Here is a 22,412-nt window from a genome sequence, read left to right on the forward strand (position 1 = left end):
TAGCCATTAACCATGATGAGTCTTACAAGTATTCTTCTTCCAGGGCAAAGGTAAACTTTAGCTCAGCCCTTGAGTAAAAGCTCCCAAGTTAAAATTTTATGAGATATATATTCATCAAATTTTACTGAACTGCTGAGCTAACTTTTCAAGGGATTTCTTGGATGTTATTGGGCATTACCAAGTACCGGCTGGGGATCTCCACTGGGTTGGCACAGGCATTTCAACCTCAATATGTCTAAAAAATAGAGTATATTGTCTTCCTTGTGCCCTGACCCCTCAAATACTCCTTCCTCTGAACTCACCTAAGGTCACACAGGTACTAAGGGTCAGAAGGAGGATTCAAACCCAGGATTTTCAACCCCAGAACCAATGCTCTTTTTGCAAAGGCAATTTCAGATTCTTGCCTCTGAAGCAAAATTAGGTATTTGTGGAGCTATTGGCAAGAAATCACTTCAATGGCAATTCGAGGCAGAATACCAGATGAGGCCCCCAAAGGGGAGCTTTCCAAGCTGGTCAACAAGCCTGGACTTCAAAGGCTCCATCAATCTTCTAGTCACCCAGCTTTGTAACTTTAGGGTAATTCTCACTCATCTAAAATCAGTTACCAAGTCTTCTCAAATCACCCTCTACAATGACTCTTGTTTTTGGACCCTTTGCTCTGCTCATATAGCGACCTTTCAAGTTCAGGCCTTCTTCATCTTTCACCTAGCCTATTGCAATAACCACCTCTTTGATCTCTCCCTCTCCAAGGTCCCTTGTTTCCAATCTATCCTTTTCCCAAAGTGATGTTTTTAAAGTAGAGGTCTAATTATGTACTCCCCTTATCAAAAGAGCTTCATTGGCTCCCAAGTGCCTCTAAGATAAAATAAAAAATCCTCTATTGGACATTTAAAGCTCTCCACAAACTAGCTCCAACCTATCTTAACAAATGAATTTCTCATCATCATTCCTTATCTACCCTATATTCTAGCCAAACAGGCCTAATTACTATTCTCTGTTCAATTTCCTGCCTCAGTATTTTGTACAGGCTGGTTCCCCTTCCTGGTATGCTTTCCCTTCTCATGGGACTCCTTGCCCCCTTCAAGGCCTGGCCTAAGTGTTACCCCTGTATGAGGCCTTTTTTGACCCTGCCCCTCCCTCAAATTGTCATTGCTCTTCCTCCTGTTCCTTAAATCACTTTTTTGGCTGATATTTTATGTTTAATGATCTGTGTAATTGCTGTTTTCCTCCAGTAGAATGCAAGCTTCTTTAGGCTGCGTATTTTCATTGTTTGTCTTTATATCTCCCAGACCCAGCACAGTGGTAGGCACTTAGTAGTCAAGAAATATTTTTTGAATTGAATCCACTTCAGGGGATGGAGAATGATTAGACAAAAAAAATTTTAAATATGAATTTTGTTTTAATTTTCATCGGCAAGTACAGAAATTAAACAATATGATCACATGCCTATTGTGTCAGAGGGAGGATTCAAATGCAGGCCTAGGCAGGACTGTGATAATGAATATCTAACAACCAGCTCTTTGTGGAGAGGAGGAATGTTTTCACAGATTCTCTTTTAAATTTAATCTGCATTATTATTAACATTTTCCTAATCACTTCCTTAAATCTAGGGAACCAATAAAACGACAAAGCAAGCCCCAATTCGTAGCACCTGCCAATTTTCAAGATGTCAATGATCACACTGATAATTTAATGATCAGCCCTGCTAGTCGGAGCTGCCTCCAGCTCACCTCTGAGTCTAGAGTTCTTTTCACTACACCACACTGCTTTCCTTTAGAGTTTAGGGAACTAAATGTGTGGATTTTGTCCAGTGATCAGTCTTGTTTGGTTTTAAACAGCGGAAAAAGACCAGGTAGGGAAATGATAGGTATATCTCTTCCTTCCTTCCTTCCTTCCTTCCTTTCCTTCCTTCCTTTCCTTCCTTCCTTTCTTCTCTCTCATTTTTTTTTTTTTTGGAAACACTGTTTCCTTCCCCTTCCACCTTAGGACTATACTGTATTCAAACCTCAAGATACAACAATAGGAAAATTAATGGAGGTCATCCTTTGATGGCCTAGAATTCATCTTCTCAATGTTTTACACTTGGTTAAGGTGTTTTTTGGACCGAATCTCTTTAGGATCTCCCAAGTCTTATCTTTGAAATGAGTGCTGTTTTTCTTAGTTTTTTTGCAGTCCTCTGCAAATAATATGATATATCTGTTAGTTTTGACAAACTGCGTTTTTCTCTCCCTTTTATTTTTTAAATTCTTGTTAGAAGAGATGACTCACTGGGGAAGAGAGGAAGGGACACAAGTGGAGATGAAAGTGATACAAAACCAAAAGACATCAACAAAAAGAGAGAGCTGAGAGATGTGGATTTGCATCTTTGGCCCAAGAGCCCAACAGAATGACTCAGACTTGTTGGCTGGGTGTAAAGCTGTTGACCTATGATGCTATTTCTTGGTGTGTGTGATTTAGTGTCCAGGCTCTAATTACTATTAAAGCGATTTATTGCCAGCAGCACCATAACTACCTACTTTTGCATGAAACGAGAGAATCTGAAATTGCCTCTGTAGAAAGAGCACTGGTTCTGCAATTAAAAGTTCAAATGCCCCCTCTGAAACTTAGTCCCAATGTGACCTTGGCATGTCACTTAGTTTCTCTGAGTCTCAGCTTCCCTTTCTGTAAAACAAAAGGATTGAACCAGATGACCTCAAGTTTTGGGATGCTAATGGCATGGCCCATTTGGGCCATGATAAATGTATGTTTTATATGATAAATGTATATTTTGTATACTTTCTACCCCAATCAACTTTTCACAACCTGGGCAAGCATCCCATCCTTGTTATGGCTGATTGCTAATCACTTGGGTGCTAAGGAGATATATACACATACACACCTGCATACATATATATAGAGAGGTATATACACATATACAAACACATACACACACACACATATATATGTATATATACACATATATACATACACACATACCAGCATTAATCAAAGCAATTCCTGAAATGCCCAGGGTTTGTGTGGAGACTTAGATTATTTTAGGATGAACAAATGCAGCTATATGGCAGCAAATGTTACCATCTTCTTGTTCCGATTGCCATGTACTTGGAGCTTGTAAGTTACTTGGAGCACAGGGAATTTCTAAAGCTTTTGCTTTTGAAAGATTGTTTAGCTAATGACTTATATTTTAGCTGAACTCTCCTGTTAACTGTTTTGTTTCCATACAATGGAAAGAACTCTGGATTTTGAGTTGGGGGACTTGATTGTTAATGGTCTGCTTAACTGGAGGAGGAGACAAACATTTCCATAAGTACCATTAGGAGTGTTGCCAAATGGGAAAGGTGCAAACAGTTTCTTTTATTCTTGATAAATGATGTCTAGCTTGAGTTATAATCTCTTTTAAAAACTGTAGTAATAAACATAGTATCTCAACTGAGCCACCAGTTTTTTGTTAAAAAATAAAATTCTCTCTGTCTTGGAAAAGTGAGTCTAAATCCTTCAATGGGTCTTAGAACCAATGAAAGAAAGGAAATGATACCAATCCCATGACCTGCCATTTTTCCACTAAATCACTCTGCTTCTCATCTATTGAATCGTGATATAAAACAATTTAAGTTGCTTTCTTCTGAAATAGCATCTACTGAAAGTCTTATGGAAAAACCATCCTGTAATAAAAATTCTCCAACCAGATCATTTTAATAAAAAGAAGTCAATAAATGCAATTAATTAATTTGAACTCTTTATGTATAAGGGGTTGAATGACAGCATTCAAGAAAAATTTGCCCTGTAATTAAATTCTTAAATTCCATGTCAAGTTACTCCTTTATGGCCCCACTGACCATCCCTGGAACTTTGTGGGCCAAAATTCCCCTCTTCCCTGGTCACTATTCCCCTCTTTGGGTTATCTCCCTCTATTAGAATGTGAATTCCTTGAGAGCAGGGACTGTGTTGGGGAAGGAAGGGAACACGTATTTATCAAGCACTTCCTGTGTATCAGGAATCATGCTAAGAGTTTTGCAAATATTGTCCAATTTGATTCTCACAGCCCCCTGCGAAGTAGCTACTACTATTATCCTCATTTATAGATGAGGAAACTGTGGTGGACAGAAATTAAGTGATTTGTTCAGAGTTACGTAGGTAGCAAGTGAGATCAGATTTGAACTCAGGTCTTCCTCACTTTAGGCCTAGTACTCTGTCTACTGTACCACTTCATTGCCTAGAAGAGGTCATTAGAGAAATATATGCTAGGAAGAGATGATGAGCCCATATTCAGGTAGTGGGAGTAAGTGACTTGGTTTGGGTGGAGAATCAGTATTTCCCCCATACTCTTTGTAATGTCATCTGATTTCCCATCCCATCTTAGTTCCTCCAAATTACCATGAGATTATTTTATCCATTTTGTCTATATTACATATGCATCTGCTGTCTCCTTAGAATGTAAGCTTCTTAAAAATAAAGGGTTTTTTAATTTTTGTCTCTATAGCAGTATAGAGTTAGGACTCAGTAGCATTTGGTGATGTATTAACTGAGTCCAAAGAAATTGAGACCTTCTAGTATTTTGAGTAGATGCCCCTGGAGCAAACTTATGGAAAAACATGGACAAGTGTCTCACAGCATGATCGGGCATGGGTGAGTTGCTGTATGCATCACTGGAGGGCACATTCAAATCAATGGATTAGATATGTTTGAGCATCAGGTATTTGATCCAGGCACTGGGCTAGATACTTAGGAGACAAAGGCAGTCCTGCCCTCAGAGAGCTTATGTTCTATTGGAGAAGAAAACTTCTGCCCACTGGAATCTATAAACCATGGGGTATTACAAAAGTCTTAGGGCAATTTAAAATTATTAAAGGTCTGAATGGGAGTAAAAGATATTGTTGGGGATACTAGGATGGGGAAATAGTCTGGTTGGGTGGTAGCAGGTGGACAACCAGAGTTTATGATGGCAGAAGGTCTCTTATCTTCTCCTGTGAAGTTTAAGTAGCAGCTTCCTGTAAAACTTAAAATGGCATTAAGACTTTTGGGATATTGATATGTCCAAAATGAACACAAGTTTAGTTGGGTGGTGTATGTAAAGGACTTCCCCAGATGGCCCATATAATGAAGAAGCTAAGCAAAACAAACCAATACATCAGATAAATGTCACAAACTGTGTTCCATTTTATAGTCATCCACTGAACTACTAAGAGAAGGGGGCAGCGGAGCCAAGATGGCAGAGTTGAAAGACACACATATGCAGGGTCTCCCCCCACAGCCCATATAATACCTGTAGAGAGGGACTCTCAACAAATTTTGGAGAAGCAGAAGTGGAGAAGAACAGAGTGGAGGAGATTTCCAGCCCAGGGTGACCTGGAAGGCCCATGGGAAATGTTGATTGCACTGGACACGGAGCCGAGCACGGAGCCCAGCCCAGCCCTGGCTGCATGGTGAGGCAACTAGACTCTGGGAGGAGGACACCTTGGGGGCAGAATCTCCAGTCGGAGCAGCGGGTCCTCAGATCTCTCAACACACAGGCACCAAAGGTCAGTGACAGGGTGTTATCAGCTGGCCAGGAAGGGAGAAGGGCCTTTCCATAGCTCTGGCAGCAGGCAGCGTCCACAGAGGCTGCACAGCAGCCGGTACAAGACAACTCTATTGGAGCGTAAAAACCCCTGGGGACTCTGAAGATCTGAGTCTTATCTCAGCCCTGTGTAGATGCCCTGAGGCAGCTGGTCTTTGTCTCCCACTGAACGGCAGCCCTGCCCCCACAGTTTGACTGAATCCCAGCTGCCCAGTGCTAGCTTGGTGGAACTGGAGGTCAGGTCTTGTGGAGAGGAACCTCTGCTAAGATTCTGGGCACAAAAATCCTTCCCTGCACGCCGACCAGTACATGTTTGATTGTGCCACCTTGGAGGAACTGATATCTTACAGGTCCCCAGAGGATACCCTACTCTTGACAAACGACCCAAAAGTCAAGTAACTGGTTGGGAAAATGCCCAAAAAAGGGGGGAAAAAAATAAGACCGTGGAAGGTTACTTTCTTGGTGATATCTCCTCCCATCCTTTCTGATGAGGAAGAACAATGCTTACCATCAGGAAAAGACATAAAAGTCAAGGCTTCCATATCCCAAATATCCAAAATAAATAATCAGTGGGCTCAGGCCATGGAAGAGCTCAAAAAGGATTTTGAAAATCAAGTAAGAGAGGTGGAGGAAAAACTGGGAAGAGAAATGAGAGAGATGCAAGAAAAGCATGAAAAGCAGGTCAACACCTTCCTAAAGGAGACCCAAAAAATTGCTGAAGAAAATAACACCTTGAAAAATAGGTTAACTTAATTGACAAAAGAGGTTCAAAAAGCCAATGAGAAGCAGAATGCTTTAAAAAGCAGAATTAGCCAAATGGAAAAGGAGGTTCAAAAGCTCACTGAAGAAAACAGTTCTTTCAAAATTAGAATGGAACAGATGGAGGTGAATGACTTTATGAAAAACCAAGAAATCACAAAACAAAACCAAAAGAATGACAAAATGGAAGATAATGTGAAATATCTCATTGGAAAAACAACTGACCTGTGTCTGGCCTAGAGGCCGATGGGCAACCCGAGTCTTACCTTACCTGTCGCAGGTCTTCGGCGGCCAAATCAGATAAAACGTATTGAGACAAGAGACTTTCCAGAGTTGAACAAGGGTTAGGCTTTATTCAGGGTCTTGGTTACATGTGCAGGGTGAATTCTTCCTCAGGAGAGAGGAATCCTCCTCCTCCCAAGGAGGTAAAGATCGTACAGCAAGAGAATGAGAGTGGGAGAGGGGAGGGACCTTCTGCCCTCTAAGGGCCCCTCAGCACTAAGAGCGCCTTCGGGCTTTCCTGACCCTACTTAAGCTCTCCCGCTTGCACCTGAATACCGTGCCTGCTCTCAGCCCTTAGCTAGACAACAACAGGTGTGCTCAGACCATGGATTAATCTCAAGGGTGGGATGCTCTCCCCAGCAAGTTTCCCATGGGGAAGAGGTGGAAATGCATGAGAGCGCCTGGGTCTCACACTTCAATTCCCAGCTGTTCCCTGGGGGTCCTCATGAGAACTCTAAGGTTTAGAAGTCCTCACTTTTACCTGCCTGAGCCTATCCATATGAAACTGATTTTACACCCCCAACAGACCTGGAAAATAGATCCAGGAGAAACAATTTTAAAATTATGGGACTACCTGAAAGCCATGATCAAAAAAAGAGCCTAAACATCATCCTTCATGAAATTATCAAGGAAAACTGCCCTGATATTCTAGAACCAGAGGGCAAAATAAGTATTGGGAGAATCCACCGATCACCACCAGAAAGAGATCCAAAAAGAGAAACTCCTAGGAACATTGTGGCCAAATTCCAGAGTTCCCAGGTCAAGGAGAAAATATTGCAAGTAGCTGGAAAGAAACAATTCAAGTGTTGTGGAAATACAATCAGGATAACACAAGATCTAGCAGCTTCTACATTAAGGGATCAAAGGGTATGGAATATGATATTCCAGAAGTCAAAGGAACTAAGACTAAAACCAAGAATCACCTACCCAGCAAAATTGAGTATAATACTTCAGGGGAAAAAATGGTCTTTCAATGAAATAGAGGACTGTCAAGAGTTCTTGATGAAAAGACCAGAGCTGAAGAAAATTTGACCTTCAAACACAAGAATGAAGAGAAGCATGAAAAGGTAAACAGCAAAGAGAAGTCATAAGGGACTTACTAAAGTTGAACTGTTTACATTCCTACATGGAAAGACAATATTTGTAACTCTTGAAACTTTTTTCAGTATCTGGGTAGTTGGTGGGATTACACACACACACACACACACACACACACACATACACACACACAGATGCACACACACAGACACAGAGAGATAGAGATATAGAGACAGAGAGCACAGGGTGAATTGAATGGGATGAGATCATATCTCAAAAAAATGAAATTAAGCAGTGAGAGAGAAATATATTGAGAAGAGAAAGAGAGAAATGGAATGGAGCAGGTTATCTCTCATAAAAGAGGCAAATAAAAGACTTTTCAATGGAGGGATAAAGAGGGGAGGTGAGAGAAAAAACATGAAGCTTACTCTCATCATATTAGACTAAAGGAAGGAATAAAATGCACACTTATTTTGGTATGAAAACCTATCTTACAATACAGGAAAGTGGGAGAGAAGGGGATAAACAGGGTGAGGGGGATGATGGAAGGGAGGGCAGTGGGAGGAGGGAACAATTTGAAGTCAACACTCTTGGGGAGGGACAGGATCAAAAGAGAGAATAGAAGCAATGGGGGGCAGGATAGGATGGAGGGAATTATAGTCAGCCTTACACAACATGACTATTATGGAAGTAAGTCATTTGCAAAACTACACAGATATGGTCTGTATTGAATTGTTTGCCTTCCCAAAGGGAATGCGTGGGGAGGGAGGGATGGGGAGAAGTTGGAACTCAAAGTTTTAGGAACAACTGTCGAGTACTGTTCTTGCAACTAGGAAATAGAAATACAGATAATGGGGTATAGAAAGTTATCTGGCCCTACAGGACAAAAGAGAAGAGGGGGATAAGGGAAGGGAGGGATGTTACAAGAGAGAGAAGATTGGTGAGAAGGGCAATTAGAATGCTCAGCGTTTTGGGGTAGGGGGAGGGGAGAAATGGGGAGAAAATTTGGAACCCAAAGTTTTGTGAAAATGAATGTTGAAAAGCTAAATAAATAAATGAATGAATGAACAAATAAATAAATAAATAAAGTGCGAAACAAACAAAAAAAGGAACTACTAAGAGAAGGTAAGAAATAAAAAAAGCTGTTGAAAGTGTGATTGGAAAGGTAGAACGTATCCTAGAAGCTCTTATTAAATTAATTGAACATTCCATCAATCAGCATCTTTTTAGGTTTACTACATGCCAGACACTGTGTTAAGTTACTGTCGCTGCTGTTCAGTTGTCTTATTTGTGTCTGGCTGTGACCCCATCTGGGGTTTTCTTGGCAAAGAGAGTGGAGTGGTTTGCCATTTCTCCAGCTCATTTTACAGAGGAGGAAATGGAGGCAAACAAGGTTGAGGGACTTGCTCAGGGTCACATAGCTAGGAAGCATCTGAGGCCATATTTGAACTCATGATGATGAATCTTCTTGATTTCAGACCTGGCGCTCTATCCACTGCATCACCTAGCTGCCTCAGTTACAAGAGATTCAAAGAAAAGTCTTTAGTGAAAGATAACAATGGCTCCTGTTCTCAAAAGCTTACATTCTAACTGAAGGAGTAACATTTACATAAATGGACACATGTAAGAAAATGACATAATAATGATAATAGCTAGTAATTATATTACACTGTAAGGCTTGGGAAGCACTTTACATGTATTATCTTCTTTAAAACACAGAGCAACCCAATGAGATAGGTGCCAATGGAAATAATTATATCCCTACTTCACAGATGAGGAAACAGGCTGAGAGGGGTTTTGACTTTGGAAGGCAGAGTCACACAGCTAACAAGTGTCAGAGGCAGAATTTGAATTTAAGTCTTCTTGACTAATTCAGCTCTATCCACGGTGCTACCCAGCTACCCAAGGACATGGCATGATGGTAGTAGCGAGCCAGATGACCCTTCTCCCACAGTTATAATTGTTTTATTCCTTCTGTGCTCAACATAATTTCCTTAATCCAAGTTAACCCTTTCTTTCCTCCTCTTTCATTTACCTATTCAGAAAAATCGATGGGACCAATGTGGAAGAAGACAACATTGAGCTGAATGAAGAGGGGCGGCCAGTGCAAGTTCCAACTCGGAGGACCCCCCGATTCAACTGCCATTGCTGTGGGTTACCCAAACGCTACATCATCGCCATCATGAGTGGCCTGGGGTTCTGTATTTCCTTTGGGATTCGCTGTAACCTTGGTGTTGCCATTGTGGAGATGGTCAATAATAGTACTGTGTACATAAATGGGAAACCAGAAGTTCAGGTAGGTGAATGTTTTATAATGTGAATTCATTCCCCTTTGTGGAAGTGAATTGGATTTAAGTGAGGGAGGGCTGTGCAAAATCTTCATTGATTATCCCATCCCCCTTAGGCAAGAACACTTTTTTTAAATGACTTATTAAACAAAAGGTATTTATTAAGCAGGCATCAAAGCAGTGTGGTGTAGTAGAGAGAGCTGAAAGCCAGGAAGACCTGAGTTCAAGTCCCAGCCTTGACCCCATATGAATAGTGTAATTCCGGGCAGGTCTCTTTACTACTTGCTCTAGATTATAAATGGACCTCCACTAGTAGAAGGAGTTTTTTCATCCAGTAATTCTCCATTTGTTAGTAGAAGGGTAATACAGGTCATTTTGACAACAGCTCACAGATTTAGGTCTGGAAGAGATATTTGAGGCTACTTCTTTTTACAGATGAAGAAGTGGAGGCAGAAGGCAGTTAAATGTCTTGTTCAGGGTCATACAGAAACAGGATCTGAACTCAGATTTTCCTGACTCCAGTCCAACTCAGTAGCCATGCTGACTCAGGCCATCTCTCCACCGGTTTCACTCTTTTGTCTTACCTTAAAAACAAAACTTTCTAGGCATTGATAATGGGGAAACAAAATAAAAAAAGAAGATCTACTTTGTATCAGGAAAGAAATGACATGCAGAAAGGCAAGAAAATACAAAATACACACAAGGTAAATACAAAGTAATTTTGAGCCGGCCTTCAATTATAAAAAATTGAGTTTGTCTTTTGAATCTTAAACTCAGAATCTAAGTTGAGACTGTCTTTAAATAAAAGAAAAACGCGAGTCTTTCAGTCAGTCAACAAAGTTATTAATCATTCTGTATCAGATACAGCAAAGCACCAAGGATATAAAACAACAACAACATTCCTTGTAGGGTCTTACTCCATTCTAATGGGAGTGTATGGTAACTTGTAGATACTCAAGAATTATTCTTGAATTGAGTACATATCCGTTTAAGACTTCTCAATGTATTCTTACCTATTCATCAATTGGTCTGGGAATCAGTTGTTGTTGTTTAGTCCTGTCTGACTCTTAATGACCCCCATGTGGGTTTTTTTTGGCAAAGATCCTGGAGTAGTTCCTTATTTCCTTTTCCAGCTCATTTTACAGATGAGGAAATGGAGGAAAACAGGGTTAAATGACTTGCCCAGGGTATCTCACAGCTACTGTATCTGAGGCCAAATCTGAACTCCTGTCTTCCTGACTCCAAGCCTGGTGCTCCATCTACAGTCAATTAGCATTTATTAAGTTCTACTATGTGCCAGGAATTTTGCTAAGCATTAGGAATACGAAGAAAGGCAAAAGATAACCCCTGTCCTCAAGGAACTTACAATTTAATAAGGAAGACACCAGGCAAATAGCTACGAATAAAGAAGACATAAAGGATGCATAGGAGATGATCAGGAGGGAGGCATTTAGGGAGAGCTTGAAAGGCTTCTTGTAGAAGATGGGACTTTACCTGAGACTTGAAGGAAGTCAGAGCAACCAGGAGGTGGTTTGTAAGCTCTGGGAGTTTGAGTGTCATATTAGAAAAGAACGTTGAGTTTGGAGTCAGAGCCCCTGTGTTCAAACAGTAACTGATACTATCTTTGTGAACCTGCTGAAGGCATTTAAACCCTCTCTGTGTTTTTTATATGTAAACATTTGAACTCAGGTCCAAGATCATGGAGTGAGTGAGTGTCAGGGTTGGACAGGGCTGAACTACAAGTCTTATCCTACAGTTTCCCCATGAACTCCAACCCAACAGAGACCAGGAGCACACTCTTGGCTCTTTGCCTCCTCTCTGCCTGTTTTCCATCTTTAAGCCTTCTAGCATCCCTTTGTGAGCTGTCCTCCATGAGACTGTAAGCTTCTTGAGATCTGGAACTGTCTTGGTTGTTTGTATTCATATCCCAGTGCCTGATACACAGTAAGAACTTAATAAACATTCTCCCTCCCTCCCTCTCTCTGTCTTTCTCTCTTCTCTCTCTATCTGTCCTTCTCTCTCACACTTTCTCTGTCTCTGTCTGTCTCTCTCCCTCTTCTCCTTCCCTCCCTTTCTTTCTCCCTTTCGCTCTCCCCTCTTTACTTCTTACCTTCTCTTTCTGTCTCTCTCTTCAGTGTGTATATATGTATATGTATAGGCACACATTATATCTATATCTACATCTACAACGTGACTCAAAAGTCTACTAAAACTTAAAGCTGTATTAATACTTTTTGGACACCCTGCATGTGTGTGTGTGTGTCTGTGTGTGTGATATAAAAATAGATATCTTCGTATTTTTTATTTATTTAAATATATCCTTATATTGTATATATGGTCATATAAGTCCAGGGCTCTATTCAAAATACAACAGAACTTTACATAATGTTTTCACTGACACTTGTTTTTATGTCACTTTCATTTCCAAATGGATACCAGCCCTCTCCCAACTTTTAACAAAGACTAGATAAGAATGATAGGAAGTGGGAAGAGTTTGAGGTAGAAGGCAGATCAGTAAATCTAAGGTACACCTAAACTCATTTCCATCCCTAAGTAGTTGGCCTCTTCTCCATTGAGGGAAGGAAGAGCCAGGATACTTTCTTCAGCCAGAAACTGCTATCACCAAACCAAAAGTAGCTTAGAGGAATTTAGAAGCCCAGAGGATCTTAGCATTTCGAGATGGAATCCCCCTTTATTCAAAGCAATCACAGGTTTTTGGTGGTGAATGGACCATGATGAGCAAATACAAGCATAGAAAGGCTTCTCACTAACACGTTTTTGTTCCATGGTGGAGTGCGTGCTCTGAGAATCCCGTGGTGCCTTTCGGAAATTGTGTCTTAGGCATTATTTTTTGAAGGCTTGTGTATATCAGTGTGGCTTCAGATGTGTATCACATGTCTTATTTCAGTCCTTTGTTAGCAAACCAAGCTAATTAAAAGCTCTCTGCTGAGGCCCAGAGAAAGATGACTTGTAGCTTTGCATTTGTTTATTGCCTGGAAAGGTAGGGCTGGGTCAATAGCATGGGCTTTGTGGAAAGACATTTTAATAAACTCCCCAGAACAATGCTTACGGGGACTCTGCAATTTTCATGGTTCCATCTGCACTGGGACCCCCGAAAAGCTGATTGTTATCTAAAATATTCTCCACCAGCCTCAGCCAGGCTCTGGCTCACAGACTCAGTAATACTTGGAAAACTGGGGTCCAGTTCTTACTTTGGATGCTGTTGGAGGGCAGTTACCCCTAGGATCCACAATGATCTCCTTTCTTCATTCATTTTGATATTTCTGTACAGTTACTGACCATTGTTTTAGAAAGAGGAAAATTATAATAAGAAAAGATAACGATAATGATGATGATGGTGGTGATGGCGATGACAATGATGACAGGTTATATTTATGCGTGACCTTGGACAAATCACTTAATTTTCTCTGAGTCTCAATTTTTTCATCTGTAAAATGGAAAGGGGAGAAGAGAGTTAGACTAGATGGCTTTTCCAGCTATAAATTTGTGATCCCATGGAATATTTTTGTATTTTATGTCATTTGCTTCTCCCAATCACCTTGTAAATGAAAATAGGGATAGAGACTGACCTTTGATTTTATTGGTATAGAAAGCTCCCAACTGAAGAATCTCTCTTTACCAGTGCAGCTTGATGTTCAGTCTCAGAGAGTGGTTTATAATTTGTTTAGTATGACACAGCCAGTGTGTTTTAGATTCAGGACCCAGGTCTCTCCTAGGCTAGAATGCGAGCCACCATGCCGAAACTTCCTGTGTGTGTGTGTGTGTGTGTGTGTGTGTGTGTGTGTGTGAATTATCTTCTTAGCAGTCTGGCAACACCCACGGACCCCTTCCTCAGAATGATGGCTTGTTTTCTACATTCATAATTCACAGAACTGCCAAATCTCAGTTAGAGGTTAATGAAGATAAAGACATAATTTTATTTCCATCCAAGTTCACGGATCCCCTGAAATCTATCAATGGACCATTGGACCCCAGGGCAAGAGACCTTGTATCACGCCATGATGCCTTGGTGAATAATAATAATAGCTAACAATTAAGTGGTATTTCAAGGTTTGCCAATTATTTTATGTACATTATGTCATCTGATCCTCACAGCAACTCTGTGAGGTTCGTACCATTTTTATTCCCATTTTAAAGATGAAAAAACTGAGACTGACTTAGGTTGAATGACTTGCTCAGAGTTGTAGCAAGTGAGTCTCTTCAGTGGGATTAGAACACAGGTCCTTCTGACTCCATGTCTAGCTCTTCATAAGTGCTATTATTAGCTACTTTATGGATGAGGAAACTGAGACTCAGAGAGGTCAAAATCATACATTCCTGGGATTTAACCCCAGGACTTCCTGACCACAAATGCCATGCATAGCAAGAAAGGCATAATTTTGCTAAGCTCAGCAGAAAAGAAAGGACCGGATTTAGCCAAGGACATTTGACATTGTGTGTGCATGGGCGGGGGAGGGGGATAGAGAAGTAAAGGTTTGGCTCATAACCAAATGAAAAAAAATATGACTTCATCGCTGAACGTGCTTAACCTTATAATGAAGAGCAAAATGTCTAAATGAGGGACAAAGGGCTATGAGAAGCTGCTGAGAAATCCTTTGGCAGTGAGGAGAAACCTGGGTGGTTTGAGCCAAAATACTTCCTAATCCTCATTTCCAAAAGGGGGAGAAATGCCATCCTGGGTTCACAGCAATAGGAAGACAATCTTGTCCAGTCTCCAGAATACTAGTCATTTCAACCCAATTCAGCTGGAATCCTCGAGCATTCACTCTTTGTGAGGTCTGTTTAAATCCAATGTTGGAGTATACAAAATAAAATGTGATGAAAATTTATAATAATTGCACCCTAGGAAGAAGGCTTGAGCCCCTTGACGATGATCATTTCAAAGCTAATCTACTGAAAATACTTGGAATTTTTGTAGCACTTTCAATTCAATTCTACAGGTAATTAATGAGTATTTGTGTACCTGTGACCTTAGACAGGTCATTTCCTCTCCTGGGTCTTTTTTCCTCATCTGCAAAATGAAGAGGATAGGCTAGATCACCTCTGAGGTCTCTTTCAGTCCCAAATGTTTGTATGAATGATCCTATTATCTGGACTAGAGCAGCTAGGGGGAGCGATGGTGCACAGAGCACTGGACTTTGAAATCAGAAAGAAAAATCTTCATGAGTTCAAATCTGGCCTCAGACACTTACTAGCTGTGTGATACTGGCAAGTCACTTTACCCTATTTGCCTCAGTTTCCTTATCTGTAAAAATGAGCTAGAGAAGGAAATGGCAAACCACTCCAGTATCTCTACCAAGAAAATCCCAAATGGGATCATGAAGAGTCAGGCATGATTGAACAGCATTACCTGGACCAGGCACTTGGGTTACAAAAGAGAAAAACATACAAATAATTGTGTGTGTGTATGTGTGCGTATGTACACGTTCATTATAAAAACAAATAAATTTGTTTTGTGGGAGGGTAGCAGACACTAGCATGACCTGAGAAAAAGTCCATTTGAGTTGAGTCTTGAAGGGAATTTCTGGTTCGAAGTAGCAGAAGTGAGAAGGGCAAGCATCCCGTCTGAGTCAGTTTGGGCAAAGGCACACTTTATACTTTACAAAACACATGGAATCTTAGGCCTGGAACTGGGTGAACTTAGAGACCTTGAAGTCCAACCTCCTTATTTTACAGAAGAGGAAATTGAGGCTAGACTTGCCCAAGGTTATACAGGTAGTCATTAGAAGGCCCTAGACTTCAACCCAAGTCCCCTGTTATCAGATCCAAAACAATTTCCACTGGATCTTGTTGCCTTCCCATTCTAGGCCTACAACAACCTGGTATTTGTGTAGGATGGATGACCAAAGAGGAGATTAAAGCCCAGAGTTTCAGCTTTGAATTCAACTCATCTGAGCCTCAGCTTACTTACATGTAAAATGAGGAGTTGGACTGGTTAGAGGTGTTTTCTGAGGTCCCTTCAAGCTGTAGATTTGTGGAACTATGGCTTGTGTTTTTTGACTGAACTACTCATCTCATAGATCCATTCCAGTGAACCAGGAATTGTTAATCTTTTGTAATCTTTGGGTATTTTTTCAGTTGTGTCCAACTCTTGGTGACCCCATTTAGGGTTTTCTTGGCAAAGATACTGGAATGGTTTGCCATTTCCTTCTCCAGCTCATTTTACAGATGAGAAAATTGAGGCAAACAGCAGTTAAGTAACTTGCTCAGGGTCACACAGCTAGTATCTGAGGCTGGATTTGAACTCAGGAAAATGAATCTTCCTGACTCCAGGCTCAGAACTCTATCTACTACATCATCTAGTGAAGCTTATAGACCCCTCTTCAGAATCATATTTTTAATACATAAAATAAGATCCCCATAAATCTATAGCTTGACACCTCCAACCAGTCCAACTCTTCATTTTACATGTAAGTAAGCTGAGGCTCAGATAAGTTAAATTCAAAGGAAATTACTATGCTGAAGTATAGTTATCAAAATATCGAAAAAAAACCCAAGTTTATGTTCCCCAGGCAAAACTTCCCTGAACAGAACAGTCAGTGAAAATAATTATCAGGTTTTTTTTTGTGTGTGTGTGTGACACCCAAATCCCAGATGATGTATTTTCTCATTCACAGAGAGCACAATTTAACTGGGACCCGGAGACAGTTGGACTCATCCATGGATCTTTTTTCTGGGGCTATATTATGACCCAGATTCCAGGAGGCTTCATCTCAAATAAATTTGCAGCAAACAGGTAAGAAACCCTGGAATAACACACTTGTCAGTTTTAAATTTAGCTTAGTATGTCCGTGAAATCTGTCTGTCCAATTCTCAGTTTTCCCTAATAGTAAGGCCAGGCGCTACCTGGAGGACTAAATCCTCTGATACACAATTCTAGTGTATTTCTTGTTAAAATAGTTCTGTCTTGTTCCTCTGACAGGTATTTAGTGGAACGAGTGCTGAGGTGGGGGGAGGACATCTGGGGCTGTGCCAATAAGTTGCTCTGTGACTCTGACAAAGTCACTTCCCTGGGCCTCAGTTTCCTCATCTGTAAAATGAGGTTGTTGTATTCCAAAGTCCTTTTCAGCTCTAGATCTATGGATCTTATGACTTATCCTAAGTTACTTCTTCTGTCTTGGCTTTAGTCTCCCTCTGCTCTGCCCCTGTCACCATTCCCAAGTCATATTCTCTGGATTCTCACCATTGTTCCCATTTTCCTCATCCCTGTCCCACTGGAACCTAGAACTCAGTCCCTGGAATGTTTCTGGGCTCTGATAGAGGAGCTTTCATTATTATCTTGCCTTGCCATCATCTGGCCACCACTTCTAAATCATGTCCTCTCCCTTCCTTTCTAGACCCATTAGTTAGAATGTAAACTTCTTGAAGTCAGGGACTGTCTTGATTGCTGGCGCAGGTCTCAATACATGTTTTCTTTTTCATTACTCATTCATTCATTCCTACCACATCTAGAATATTGCGTTCAGTTTGGAGGTCATTTTTTAAGGAAGGACATTGATTACCCGGAGACTGCCTACAGAGGGGTGTGACCAAGACAACAAAGAAACTTGAAGTCATGCTATATGAGAAACAAATAAAGGAACTGGAGATAATTGACCTGCAGGAGAAAGGTCTTAAGGAGATAGGGGAGGAGATTTGATAGCTGTAACATAGAAACATTGGAAGGATTGTCATAGGAAGAGAGTTAGGCTTATTCTGACTGGGGCCACAGACACCATTAGGAATAAGAAATGAGTCGCCAAAAGGCAGATCAAGACTGGATGGCAGGAAGACATTTCCTAACAAAGAAGGATGTCCAGGAGTAGGAAGGGCTGCCATTGGCAGTGGTGGCTTCTACCTCAGTGGAGTTACCCTGTCAGGGATTTTGTAAAGGAAGGCCTTGGTTAGGAAGGAGATGGCCTCCTTTTCCACCCTCGGATTCTGATGGTATTCACAAGTATCATATAATTTGCATTTCTTTTGTGTTCTTAAAAACAAGCCTCAACCTCCATAATTCTGAGGGCCTGATTCCATTTCACTCTTCACTACTATGATCTATGAAGAAATTGTCTGACAAAACAGAATGAGGATGTGAAGTCACTTGAACCACCATTAGAAATGTGCGAAATGAGAAGAAAAACCTCAATGCACTTTCCTCTTATTTAATTTAACATTTTCTTTTTTTAATGAACTTATTCATCAATAAATGGCTTCTGGGCTGGACTGGGCTAGCTTCCTATAGTTCACAGAAGGTCTGAGTCCTTACTGAGTCCACAATCAGCACTTTTTACACTCCAGGTGTCACCTCACAAGCATTCCAGAATCTTTGGACCTACAAGGTGACTCAGGCCTTCCATTTCAAGATACTCACTCACCAAAGATAAAAAATGAACCAACACAAAAGGCAGCCATGTGCTCAAGGACACATGGCAATCAATGGAGGGAATCAGTTCAGCCACTATTCCTGTGCCCAGTTCTCAGGAGACAGTTCAAATGAGTCCTAACTCTTAAAAGCCAAAAGGAAGAGACAGAAAGAAAAGGGTGGGGGGATGATACCCCTTCTGTAAGTCTACTGAGTTCTGGCTCAGAATTTAATTAGAGAACTTTTTTGTGATTTTGCATTTGTAAACTGTTGAATCATGAATGACTCTCCCCAACTTTCCACGCAGAGAACTGGAACCAGGCAGAGGAATATCTATCTGTACATATGCTCTATAATTCACCAGGAAGGGCAAATCTGAGCATGTTATGTCACTGTTAGTTTAAATAACCATACTTAAGATATAATTCTTGTTACTGAAAGGGACAGGTAAAGAAAGACCTCCTGTAGAAATTGATTTTTTTTGAAGGAAGCTAGGAATTCCAAGAGGTGGAGGAATGGAGGGAATGCATACTAGGAATGAGGGGCAGCCAGGGCAAAATCTTGGAGGTGAGAAATAGAGCAGCCTGTGTGTGAGAAACAAGAAATCTAGTAGAGTATGTAAAGAGGAGCAAGGTGTAAAAAGACTAGAAAGTAGGAAGTGCTTTAAATGTCAGGTGGAGGAATTTATATTTGATCCTGGAGGTCATGAGAAGCTATTGGAACTGGGGAGAGAGAGAGAGAGAGAGAGAGAGAGAGAGAGAGAGAGAGAGAGAGAGAGAGAGAGAGAGAGAGAGAGACACAGAGAGAGACACAGAGAGAGACACAGAGAGAGACACAGAGAGAGAGAGACACAGAGAGAGAGACAGAGACAGAGAGACAGAGAGACAAAGAGAGACAGAGAGATAGAGACAGAGAAAGAGACAGAGAGAGACAGAGAGAGACAGAGGGAGGGAGGGAGGGAGGGAGGAAAGGAGGGAGGGAGGGAGAGAGAGAAAGAAAGAGAGAGAGAGAGAGGGAGGAAGGGAGGGAGGGAGAGAGAGAAGGAAGGAGAGAAAGAGAAAGAGAGAGAGAGAGAGGGAGGGAGGGAGAGAGAGAAGGAGAGAGAGAGAGAAAGAAAAAGAGAGAGAGAGAGAGAGAGAATGAGACATTGAGACATGATCTGACCTGGGCTTTGGGAAAATCACTTCCCTTGGGAGTTAAGGGGAGGACAATTGGAGAGGGGAGAGATTGGAGGCAGGGAGGTCAATTAGGAGCCCACTGCAATAATCTGGGTAAGAAGCAATTGAGATCTGAACCAAAACGTGTGAATAGAGGGGAGAGATGTTGGAAAGATAGACATGACAAGATTGGCCAACTGTCTGAATAGGTAGGCAATACATATTTATGAAATATGTTCAAAATAAATACAAGATAATTTTTTGAGGAGGGGGAGGTAGTGAGAAGCACTATCAGCTTTCTTTTATCTGATATGTGCTAGCTGGGTGACCCTGGGCAAGTCACTTAACCCTTTTGTGCCTCAGTTTCCTCATCTATAAAATGAGCTGGAGAAGGAAATGGCGAACCATTCCAGTATCTTTGCCAAGAAAACCCCAAATGGGGTCACAAAGGGTCAGAAACAACTGAAAAATGATTCAACAACAGCAAATATTGATAGATGAGTTGCTAATCTGCATTAGTGAATGAAGTTTATGTACCAGAAGTCCCTTGCATTGAGGAAAATGGTTCTAGACTGCACCTCTCCACCCTCTCCTCAAAGACTAGAATCCATATTCCCTTGGGTTGATTCCTTATATAATACAGATGTTTGTTCTTTCTTCCAGGGTGGATTTTTTTGTTCTCATAACCATGTCCATGAACCACAAACATCTCTTTATTCCTTTATCTTTGTAGGGTATTTGGAGCTGCTGTTTTCTTAACGTCTACCCTGAATATGTTCATCCCTTCCGCAGCCCGGGTGCATTATGGCTGTGTCATGCTGGTCAGGATTCTACAGGGTCTGGTGGAGGTGGGGCACCAATTTTCCAATATGTTTATATTTTGCTTTGGATAATGGAGTTCGTTAAAAATGTCATCTTTGTTGGTTCAATTTTAAGATGGAAACTCCATGACTACTATTCTGGTTTGCTTTTTGTTTCACTTCTGTTTTTGTATCTCTAGCACCTAGTACAGTGCCTGGAACATAGTAGGTATCTAATGGTTGGTTGTTGTCCTTTGTTTTCAAAGAGAACCAAAATAGATATTTAATATATGTTAGTAAGCATTTAATATACACTTGTTGATCGACTATTTTGCTATTTTTTCAACTTCCTGTTATTATTAAAAAAGTGAATATTATCTCCAAAATGTTCCTGTGTCATTCCAAGGTGAAATATAACAAGTGGTTAATTCATACAGTATCATAAATTTAAAGCTGCAAGGCTGTGCTCAAAGGTCATGTAGTCCAACCTACTTATTTTTACAAATGAGGAAACTGAGGCCTCAAGGGTGACTTGTCTATGGCTACTTCCATGTAGAGATAATATTTGAACTCAGGTCCTCTAATTCCAAGGAGCAGCTAGGTGGTGCCATAGCGCATAGAGCTCTGGGCTGGAATCAGAAAGACTCCCTGAGTTCAAATCTGGCCTCAGACACTTACTAGCTGTGTGACCCTGGGCAAGTCATTTGACCCTGTTTGCCTCAGTTTCCTCAACTATAAAATGAGCTGGAGAAGGAAATGACAAAGTACTCCAGTATCTCTGCCAAGAAAATTCTAAAGGGGTCCCAAAGAGTCAGACATGGCTGAAAAACAACTTCTCTAACTCCAGATCCAACATTCTTTCTATCAGGCCGTAGATGGTATCATAGATGACTCTGGAGGAGAAGTGAGGCTGGTGACCTGCATGGCCCTCCCTCACTCAGAACAAAATCAAGTGCAAGTCATGATGTCATCGTTTCTGTGATGGCTTGTCCTTCTTCGGCAATAAAGGACAAGATAGTATCATAAAGTATTTAGCACTAGAATGGACCAAGGTGCCATCCAGTCTTCCCTTTGCTCCCTTCCCTGACCTCCCCCTATAATATAATCCCTTCTCCAACAAATAGAGCCCATCTCTCCTCTCTGGGCATTTCTAATGGTGGGAAGCTTATGGTAGCTAGAGGCTGCCCATTTTAATCCTGGGTTACTTTAATTGTTAGTAAATCTTTCCCTTTTTTGCTCAGGATCTGTGATTTCGTTGGTGGGGGGAGTTCCCAGTGAGAAAATTACTTCCGCCAATGGAGAAACTCCCTCTACTAATACGTATCAGCAATTTTTTTTTTCCAACTTAGAACCATATTTACAAAGCTGAATGGCATGCCATAGACCACCTATTTCAACACACACTTTTTACAGATAAGAAAATTGAAACCCACAGAGTTGCATTTAAATTACCCAGATTATAAGTTTCATAGGTATAGCCTTAAAAGTTAATTGACCCAGGGTCACACAGCCAGGATGAGTCTGAAAAAGGCCTTGAAACCATTCTTACTGACTCAGAGCTCTTTATCCACTTTGAAAAGCTGCTTTCTCCAATTTCTTCCTTGTATCAAGGTCAACCTGCCTTCCCATGACTCCAGAGCCAGGTGGCATCGTGTATAGAGTCCTGGACTTGGCCCTAATAAGGCCTGAGTTCAAATTTTGCCTCTCACACATGTGACCTTTTTGTTGTTCAGTCATTTCAGTTGTGTCTGACTCTCCATGACCCCATTTGGAATTTTCTTGGCAAAGATACTGGAGTAGTTTGCCATTGCCTTCTCCAGTTCATTTCATAGCTGAGGAAACTGAGGCAAACAGGGTCAAATGACTTGCCCAGGGTCACACAGCTAGTAAGTATATGGCCTGATTTAAACTCAGGTCTTCCTGACTCCACTGTGTCTCCTGGTTGCCCCAGAATCAATCTAGTATGTAATAATTCTTCAAATACTTGAGGATAGCTGTAATGTCCTCCCTTAAATCTCCTCTTCTCTAGGTCAAGTATCCCCAAATCTTTTGAGGGATCCCTGTAAAGTACTATTTGGAGTCCCCTCCTCAACTTAGCTGCCTTCCTTGCTAGCTTATTAATGTCCTTCCTAAAATGGGATGCTCATACCTGAACACAGTCCTCCATGT

The 22,412-nt window shown here is 41.1% G+C and overlaps 1 protein-coding gene across 3 annotated transcripts in view; it reads left to right on the forward strand.

Annotated features, from left to right (window-relative positions):
* Nucleotides 1-22,412, forward strand: part of SLC17A8 (solute carrier family 17 member 8) — a 55,256-nt gene that overhangs the window by 9,064 nt on the left and 23,780 nt on the right. For 2 of the 3 annotated variants that reach the window (XM_072655681.1, XM_072655682.1), the window contains exons 2-4: nucleotides 9,680-9,936; nucleotides 16,567-16,681; nucleotides 20,177-20,291. In XM_072655681.1, coding sequence (XP_072511782.1) covers nucleotides 9,680-9,936; nucleotides 16,567-16,681; nucleotides 20,177-20,291 — 487 coding nt within the window. Of the gene's footprint in view, nucleotides 1-9,679; nucleotides 9,937-16,562; nucleotides 16,682-20,176; nucleotides 20,292-22,412 lie in introns of all 3 variants that reach the window. The other variant, XM_072655680.1, reaches the window with a different exon arrangement.

Source organism: Notamacropus eugenii, chromosome 3, assembly GCF_028372415.1.
Source record: "Notamacropus eugenii isolate mMacEug1 chromosome 3, mMacEug1.pri_v2, whole genome shotgun sequence".
Lineage (NCBI taxonomy): Eukaryota > Metazoa > Chordata > Mammalia > Diprotodontia > Macropodidae > Notamacropus > Notamacropus eugenii.